Consider the following 10157-nt stretch of genomic DNA (forward strand, 5'->3'; position numbering starts at 1 on the left):
ACAACCAAACTTTTCCTTTCACTAAAACTCCCTAATTAAGCCATTACATTTAGTTTGTTTAATCTGACCAAACACTGAGGAGCAAAAAAGAAAAGAAAAAAGAAGAAGAAGAAGAAGAAGAAGTTGTGGTGTATTTCTGGACTGGTTGATGTAGCTTCATGGGGCGTCTCCCTGTAGAACCACAGTATGCAGTTTTTATTCTTCAGGTTTTCGTAAGGGTGAAAAGAGTGGGATATAAAGTATCAATTTGTGAGCTTTAGAGGATCTTTTAGGGGTATATTTCTTAGCCTACCTTTCGACAGAGCCAGGCACTGTTACCAGGCTTTGTGCTAAGCTAAGCTAAGCTCCTGCTATAGCTACAGACATGAAAGCCCTTCTTCTTTGGAATCTTCTTCCTAAATCTGAGAGTCTAGCTCAGTCTGGATCAGCCTTCAACCTCACATAGTCTGCCCTTACAACTAAATTCCAGCTATGCAACTTTAACTTTTTATTTATATGTTTCTACGTGGTCATGGTTAGGTCTATGTTGTGTATGTAACACTTTTTTTGGTATACAGTACAGTATGCGTTCTTGTATATCTGCTATCTCACTTTGTTTTTGCTAATGCTTCATTACTGTGTTGTTGGACATATGGTAGCTAACAAATATTCTGCTTTTAATGCTATGTTATGCATTTTTGTGTGTATTGCTAGTGTTGTTTTTTTTGTTTTTGTTATATGTGCAGCCCTCTGAGGCATATTTTGTGATATTCGGCTATAATAAACGATTGGCAACATCTTATATTAAAGGTGCAATATGTAAGGAGTCGAGTTGAAAACATTCAAAAATTAACTAAATTATACACAGAATGTTTAGAAATAACATGTTTGACCTACAGGTACATATGTACTGTGCTGCACAGATACCTACTGACATAAGCATGCTATCCAGCCAGCCAGTCCCATACCGGTCTAAAGCTCCTGTGCTAGCGGTGTGAAGACAAACACTTTCACGGTGCTTTGAAGCTCCCAGTCTGGACTGCTAGCTGCACAGCTAACTGAGATAGCAAGCTAACATTAGCTACAATTAGCAGAAGTTAGCTGTTATTCTGGTGATATGCTGCCCATTATTTGTTTTGAGCATGAATTCGACAGGACTCCATTTTTACATATTGCACCTTTAAAGTCCTTCTAATAACATTAGTCAATAAGTAATCAGGGCCTTATAAGATGCGTATTAATAATATTATGTATTAATAAGACTATGTAAGTGTCAATAGTAGCATCATAAACATGTTTAACCACTTTTACTTGTGCTTTTTGCACCTGCCAGATTTCTACCTACCAGAATGCCTTATCAAGATTATTAATAAACCCTTAATACCTATTAACTAGCACTTAAATATAAGGTGTTACCAAATGTAGAACTGTCCTTTTCATTTTCAAACTAAAATAAAACATTAGTAACATTTGAAAAATTTAAAAAATATCAAGATGTAAGATTGAAGAGCAATCTTTGGCACTCATATGAAAGCAAGAATAAAACTGTTCATGGTCATTTTGTTGGCTCTCATCACTCAGGCACTTAAAGCCACTGATAGATAGGCATTAACTTTTATTTCCCAGTGGCCCTGTGTGTGTTTTATAGAGCCTTAGGCACTAAAAGGCAGCTGCCACTGTAATCTGGAGCTCAGAAGTTCAGTACCATGGACAGCAACCAGTCTTCTCTTGAGAGATAACTTCTATAGACCTTCCACATTTACAGCTATTGTTTAAAATACAACACTGTGAACATTAATTCAAGAACTGGGACAGTTATGTAGTTAACAGAGATTTCTAGATGAGTCTAATGTATTAATAAGTGAGATAAGCTGACTAACAGTTCAGGGCTATGAGAGAGCAACCAATGTGTAGCTCCGTGTGTCAATAGATAAAGGATATGGCCCATTAGGTCTGCCAGAGGCCATCTATCATGCTCCTAGATGATACAGCTGCTGTCTACACTTTCATCAAGATAATGGTGACCTCATATATGGAGTCTATGAGCAATGGCCTTGATTTCATTTTTCTTACATGGAGTCATTATCAATATCATTACAATCTGCAGTGAGCCAGGGAGCAACAGAGGGTGGACCATTTTTGTTGTCTACTTGCATGAGGCATGCATTGCCGGCTAAGCTTAATGCCTGTCAGTAAGCTGGCTTCTCCTGCTAGAGCGCGTGTGCCTCCTCCACTTCTTTGTATCTGCGAGATGTGTACGTGTGTGTGTGTGTGTGTGTGTGTGTGTGTGTGTGTGTGTGTGTGTCTACATGAATGTACCTCAATTTAGTCCTCTTCACCCCCATAGTGCAGCTGTGCCTCAGAGGACTCTTGTGAAGTAATTGAATGAGCTGGGGCAGAGGGAAACCTGTGGCAGCGAATGTGGAGCCCGCTGGCCTTATTATCTGTAATACGGCAGGCGCTCTGCCTGCACTTTCCCATCCGCTCATGAATACAGAAATGAATGTGGCGCACGTCAGAGGTGAACGCAGAGGGGGGAATCGGGCCAGAGCTGTTTTAATCAGCTCCCAGATAGAACAATCACTTCATCCACCTCCGGAGCTCAGAGGTGAATTAGTGTTTAACATTCCAGGGCATGCTTTCTGACAGGGGACTCCACCCCAAACAACCAATGGACTGCGGAGATTATTGAGAGACACTCTGATGTTTTTGATGAGTAAATTAGAGCTAAACATGCCCCTGGGACTGCAGCGAGTGATATGCAGGAAGACCTCTTTTTTTAATAACAGGCTCTTTATGAGGGAAAGAAAAGCTGGTGTTGTCCCTTTGAAGCCTTTGTTCATACATCTGTAGACACACATTAAATATAACCAAAGAAAGCATCTAAGGATTTTCCCTCATACTTATTTTAAAGTGGATTTAAAATAATCCCACTCTAAAGATGCACTGCAGGATAAAATATATATAATATTCAAAAAAACATTCTCAGAAATAACCTGAAAGCCCACAAAAATCTGTCCTTGTCCTCACAGAGTCATCAGCGTCACTGTCAAAAGTACGAATGACATCAGGGGCATTCCACGTCAACACCGAGGTCCATTAGTATTAAGCTCAGAGCCGTACCACTTTGCAGTGCTTTTCACAGTAACCTGGTCTCGTGGGCATCCTTCTAAAGTACACTTTAAAGTCTAGACAGTGACCTCCGTGTTGCTCTCATGGCCAAACAGGCAATTTCCTCATTGATCTTCTGGATACTACAGTCTGACTTTCCCCCCAGAAACCTCTTACTAGTGCAGGTTGACTTGCTGTTTCAAAGTGACATGCTGGCTCCCCTGAGATTGCCTACAGATGGTTTTCCAGGTCTTCAATGAGAAACCAGTCACTGGGAATCAACAGGTAAAATTATTATTTTTTTAGAAGGCAGAAAACTTCCTGGTTCCATAAACTCTCGTCAGGGTAGAGTCCTGTAACTGTACTGACAGGAAAATGTATTCAAACATTATATTACATGTATGTACATTAAAACAAATGTATCAGAACATCCTTGTCCTTTGTCCTAAAAACAGCAGGTCAACATCTGGCAACAGAGGGGAAAAGGACAACAGGTATATTAAAGGTGCACTGTATAGTTTTGGGGAAGACATTTTTATCAGAAGACAAAGATCTTCATTAACTGATCTGTTTTATGCCTCAACAAACAAAATAAACAAACTCTTCGTTTTCATGACTTAATAAACAAACTTATCCTAAAGGACAACAACATTTCAAACTGTTTTACTTTGTTTATATTTGGCGGACCCTGCCACCTTTCTAGCTTCAAACAGTGTTCTGGGGACCTTATTTTCCTCTGAGAACAACTTGTTCATTCAGTTATGGAAAAAATTAATATTTCTGAGTTTGTATTTCTTCTCCAGAACTACATAGTGCACCTTTAACCACAGTGGAGTAAACTAAGTAATATGAATATATGCATATTAATTCAGATATGAGTATACAAACTAACAAACAGGTAGATTAATGACCAAAACTACAACAAAGCTCCTAAAACAATAGAAGAATAAGGAAGGACTGAGTTGCCTTCCCTCTATATAAATAGTAGTATATGTTTATATATAGACCTACAGTTAAAAACCAATCACTTCATTAAACTCTGGCACTTTTGTTCTACCACGTCATTGTCCTCTTGTCGGTGCCTGCCTGCTCTCAGTTTCGGGGACAAAGGCTAAAGCCGAGGCTGTGCTGGGTCCACAGCCAGCCTGATTAAATCTGGGTCCCTCGCTGGCTCTCTCCATGGTGCTGAAAGAGCCCTCTATCAGATTACAAGCAGCCAGAATAGGACCTCAGCTAATCCATTACAATAATTGATTGACAATGCATTGAAGGTGGCCATGTTGTGAGCACCAATTACAGTCATGTCCTATTGCACTTTCAAATTGGCTTGGATTTGGGAAAGCACACAGAGCCAATCATTCATGTGGGAAGTACAGGTTTTCTGTACATGTGTGGTGAGAATAAGGGTAATCTAATCTCTGTTAAAACAACCACGCTGCTCCACGGCTCCCTTGGCATCTTGGTAAATGATTGACAGAAGCATCGTGGTGAGATGCCTGCAAATAGATTTGAGTGCGGTGCTTTGGATACTGGAGGTAAACTGTCTGTCTGTTCTCAGCATTAATTCTTCATCCTGTAGGTGGTGCAATGAAGTAAGAACTAGGCTCTGAGGCCTGAATGTGTTCATCCTCAACTCAAACTTCTAGTTATACAGTTGAGTCATGAACAGTCGAGCCTACAGCTCAGAGTTTATTTTAAAGGGGCGCTGTGTAGTTTTGGAGAAGAAATTCAAACTCTTTGACTCGAATTTTAATATTTACAATACTAATTAGGTAATAACACAAACTCAGAAATAGGGATTTTTTTTCCATAACTGAATAAAGAAGCTGTTCTCAGAAGAAAATTAAAAATGAGGTCCCCAGAACACTGTTTGAAGTAGAAAGGTGGCAGGGTCCGCCAAATATAAACAAAGTAAAACAGTTTGAAATTGTGTTGTGTCAGTTTGTTTATTCGGTTGATCATGAAAACCAAGAGAGTTTGTTTCTGTAGTTTGTTTACGCTTAAACAATCTTTTCTGATTAAAATTCCTTCCCCAAAACTACACAATGCACCTTTAAAGTGAGTATTTGCGGAAAATTGGAAAAATGAAGACCTACTGTCAGGAAGCATGATTCAAAAAAACATTTGAAAACATTACTTATTCATATATTTTCAACTTCAATCTTATAATTACAGTTACAAGTTACACTGACAGCATCGCCTATAGGCAAGAGTTAAAAGGAGAGCAACGTTTAAAGTCCTATAGCATGTGGCAGGGCTGAGGAGGGTGTAGCTGAGCTGGCTGCAGCTGTATGCTAATTAGGCGCCTATGCTTCCCGTCCGCCAGGGCAGCACGCGCCACTGATCAAACACGCGCATGCGTCGGCGCAGCCACGGAGCGGCACACCGGCCCACGCGCCCCACAGAAACGATCACGGGGGAAAAGAGGAACTCGTTAAAATGCCATCAAAGCGTGTAGTCCCAACAAACCACGACTAATAGATGCGGACCGACGGAACAACAAGTAACAGAGCCGAGGAGGCTGGCGTTTCTCTCACAGCTGTCATTTAGAGCACAAACAAGATTAGGTGACGTTCACGCGTTCAAACTTGACAGAAAAATATGATTATCTGTGAATACTAATAATCACATCTTGGAACTGAGTCATTAAGTTAAAGTGTTGAAAAGTTTCTGTTTTCATCAACGATTCAAAAGAATCTTTTCAAACTTTCATCAAACGCGTCATTTCACCGCACCAGAGCAGAATAACGGTGTGCTCCCAGGCAGGTGAGAAGGCACGGTGACACAGGGGCCCATTGAAAAGGAAAAGGCGCAGGCCTGCGGCTCAGCTCCGATTGTGTAATTATTTGACTTGGTCATACTGCAGCTTTATGCAAATGAGAGGAACAATGTACGACGATGGAGATTAATTCCTCCCTGGTCTGCCGACTGAAAGGAAGAAGAATGCGCTCTCTGCCAAGTGGCGCACTGCAGCCTACATTTAGCCATTAAAACGGGGAAAAAAGGGGACAAACAATATATGAGGTATGCGCGAAAACCATAGGGGAGCTGGTAAAGAATATAGGCCACGTGAATTAGTCGTAAAAAAGTTGTTTTTGTTATGCAGATGGGAGGCTTTTATTTATTTGTTTTGCTTTTCTTTTTATAAACTACGCATGTATAACGAATCACGGGACATCTTTACTTGTTTAAAAACTTAAAACTTGAATCTTATAAGCTTCTTCCAGCAGAAAAAAAGGCCAGAAAATCTACAATCAACATCCTGAAAACAGCACATATCTGTACAAACAACACTTCCAGGCTGTCTCCAGTAACAGCAGCAGCTTCTCTGGATATCTGTGCAGCGTTTTTTTTTCTTTCTCCACCACAAGCCTCGGCTGCGGCCTTCTTTGTCTGGAGCACTGATTCCGCCCAGCACGCGTCTAGCTGTGGGCCAGATTGGCCGTGAGTCCCGTTTCACAGTTAAGAGGTCAATTTGCCTTTCAAACGAAAAAAAAAAGGAAGAAAAAAAAAACACAGGGATATCCAAGCACGGGCAGACGTGGCTATTGTGCACAAAGACCAGAGGGCCTTCTTATTACTTATGTATGCAGCGAGATGTCTGATTTATATGTCGAGTTAAACTACCGAGACAGACACGTGCCCTAAAATAAAGAAACACTCCCTCTGTGGTGTTTATTTAAGACATAATAAAATAAAGGTCTGTGAAAAAAAAAAAGCGCCTTATTTGGTTTGTTGGGTGGCTTAAGCAATTTGCGTAAAGGTCGTGCGTAAAAGAGGCTGGAGCATGGTCAGAGAAAATAAACAACCGTGTGGAGGTAAACAAAAATAACCTGAACGCTGAATTGAAGGAGTCTGTTCTGAAAACTGTGTCACGGCAGAAATGGAAAGGAGGAGAGCTTTTGGGTCGTATTTAACAAAGCTCGTCTCATCCCCCGTCTTAATTCTAAATTGTGATGATTGTGGCAGTGATGGACATTTCCTTTTGGCAGCTCCGGGGCCCCCAAAGGAGAGCCACAAAGCCGTGGCACGTGTGCAGTTGTATAGGGGCCCATCAGACCGTAAAAAGAGGAGGGTCCCGGCGTGTGCCTCTGTCGGGGAGGGGCTGAGCGCACACATTAATGTAATAAACCGCCAGTACATCTGCTAAGCTATCTGCACATCCTCCAACGAAATCCACCAAACCCAGGCTCTGAGCCCTCCCACAATCAAATCCACTGGGATCTTGGTTGCATCCGATTGGTCGGGGATGCTGCAGCGGGGGGGGCGAGAACAATAGCATCATTCCGGCATAAAAAGAGTGGAGCTATGCCTTGGAGACGAAAACATTTCAGCAACAGAAGGATCGATATACTGGGGAGATAAAGTCCCATAAGCTTCTAGTGTTGCCATATTTTTAACAAACCTGGATACTCGAGACTTCACCCACCTCCCCGAAGTGCCTTTCCGCTGTTACTCGCCAAGATGCCCAAAGGATTCCTGGTAAAAAGAAACAAGAAATCTGCACATGTTTCCTACAGGACTCGGTCAGACGATGATGACCTCCACGAGCCGCCCACCCCAGCTGCCTTGCCGTATCAGGCGGACCCCTCCCCGCCGATGTCCGTGGCGTCCAGTCCGGACCGCGCCGCAGCATCGCCGGATTTCAGAGCAGCTGAGGCGCCGGTGCCAAGACTGGAGAAGCCGGCACAGTTCGGCAACCCAGAGGCAGTGTGCCAAGCCCTCTACAGCCCCACCCGGCCCATCAGCAAGGAACACGACAGGGAATATTTCGAGAGAAGTTTCAATTTAGGCTCGCCTATTTCTGCCGAGTCATTCCCGACACCTGCCTCCCTCTCCGGCCTGGATCATCTCATGTACGCCCCGGTCGACCTGAAAATCGGCACCAGCAACAGCAGCCGCAGCGGCACCACCAGCAGCAGCCTCCCGGCACCGAGCAACCGGGTCGGTACCAAAAGACCCGCAGCTGACGGCGCAGAGCGCAAACCCAAACCCGCCTCCAAGAAACCCAAAGCCATTAGAAAACTCAACTTTGAAGACGAGGTGACGACTTCTCCCGTGCTTGGTCTCAAAATCAAAGAGGGGCCGGTGGAGGTGAAGCCGAGGTCGCAGTCCTCTGGAGGAAACAAGCCTTTGGGGGAGTTTGTGTGTCAGCTGTGCAAGGAGGCGTACGCGGATCCCTTCTCTCTGGCTCAGCACAAGTGCTCCCGCATCGTCAGGGTCGAGTACCGGTGTCCCGAGTGCGACAAGATGTTCAGCTGCCCCGCCAACCTCGCCTCTCACCGCCGCTGGCACAAACCGCGGACCACCGGCGTCCCCGCGATGTCACCGGCACCGGGCATCAAACCCGAAATGGCCAAAATGCCACCTCTGGGTGTCAAGTCAGTCTCCGACGAAGCCAAAGACATGAGTGACAGAGACACCCCGAGTCCAGGTCTGTCCGAGTCAGGCTCTGAAGATGGCTCATACGACTGCCAGTTCTGCGGGAAGAGGTTCAAGCGACAGGCATACCTAAGAAAACACATCATGGGACACCAGGCCTTGCAAAAGAAAGTGCTGGAGGAGCACGGGTTTCAAACCAGCGACCGCGCCGCAGAGCAGGTTCCGGTCTCATCCTCCTCAGCACCACTACCACCACCACCACCACCACCATCATCATCATCATCATCAACATCATCATCATCATCATCCTCAGAGGAAGCCTCAAACCAAAGCCCTCTCAATCTGAGCCCGGTGGACTGCCTGCTGTGCCCGGTGTGCGGGGAGAGTTTCACCAGCAGGGCCGGCCAGGAGAGACACCTGCGCCTCATGCACTCCTCCCAGATCTACCCGTGCAAATACTGCCCCGCCACTCTCTACAGCTCGCCGGGGCTCACCAGGCACATAAACAAGTGCCACCCCTCGGAGAACAGGCAGGTGATCCTGCTCCAAATGCCCGTGCGCCCCGCCTGCTGAGAGACAACGCAAAACTCGTGCCTTTAAAAAAAAAAAAAGAAAGAAAGAAAGAAGAGAAACAAAAAAAAGTGGCTTTGGGGTACAAAAAAAGAAAAAAAAAAAAGTTGCTCACTGCCATAACTTTAGGCCAATGAAAGGCAGGGCGGTTTGATGTTTAAGTGGTGTTTAATGAGGTGTCTTTTCCATGCCAATCAGTGATTGTTGAATGCTTCTCTCTATATTTGAATTACATATAGGCCTATTTTGAGATTTTCTCGTCTCAAATTAGTTTATCAAGTAAAAAAGACAAAAAAAAACACACACAAAGCGTTAGTTTGACTGTTAAAGGGTATTTTTCTAGGACAGCACATGTGTTCAATGATAGCTTCTAGACCTAAGAAATGTCTTAAAGATTCTCAGAAATCCTTCTCTCATCAGAGCCTTTTTCAATTCACCGACCGTGATTGCTCTATCACTGTAGCTTTACGCTAGTTTGTGAACGACAGAACTTATCAACTTTGTATTGGTGGGGGAGAAAAAAAGGAGTGAGTGAAGCATTCCCTGTGTAGTAGGACCACAAATGCCTTTAGTATAAGAATAAGCCTAGTCCGACATAGACTACATACACATCCAAATCCCGCTGTATAACTGCCTTAAAAGAAGTCAACATAGACTGTTTTGATTTAAGATGCTGGCACATATTTTATTATTATTATTATTATTATTATTATTATTATTGAAGATTGTTGCAATATTTTTCATCATGTTTATTTATTTATTTATTCTAATTATTTTATGTAACTTATTGTTGTGTTTGTTGTGATTTTTTCCTGTGAATCGTTCTGGCAGTTTACATGTCGTACAGCCAAAATGTTTTTTTTTTTGTTATTTTTGTTTGATTTTGTCAAATTGACCGTATGAGTTGTGATATTTGTCGTGGGTCGGGTTTTAATCTTCAGTCTCCACAGCTCTTGTAATACAAAAAAAAGACAAAAAGAAACGTAAAGCTCTTACCTTAGATGCAATCTTTTTTAAGGACAAGTTATTTTTCTTAAATGTTGGCTTTTATAGCGCTTTGATTGTATGTGTATATCGTTGTTGTCTATCGAAATAAAAAAATATTTTCAAAAGGA

At 43.1% G+C, this 10157-nt stretch overlaps 1 protein-coding gene across 1 annotated transcript; it reads left to right on the forward strand.

The window, feature by feature from the left end:
* Window positions 1-7419: 7419 nt before the first annotated feature.
* On the forward strand, window positions 7420-10157 carry insm1b (insulinoma-associated 1b). Its single transcript, XM_084380512.1, has one exon. The coding sequence runs from the start codon at window positions 7555-7557 to the stop codon at window positions 9043-9045; it is 1491 nt and encodes a 496-aa protein (XP_084236638.1). The 5' UTR covers window positions 7420-7554; the 3' UTR covers window positions 9046-10157.

The sequence above is a fragment of the Pagrus pagrus genome, assembly GCF_965226575.1.
Source record: "Pagrus pagrus genome assembly, chromosome: 18".
NCBI classification, from domain to species: Eukaryota; Metazoa; Chordata; class Actinopteri; order Spariformes; family Sparidae; genus Pagrus; species Pagrus pagrus.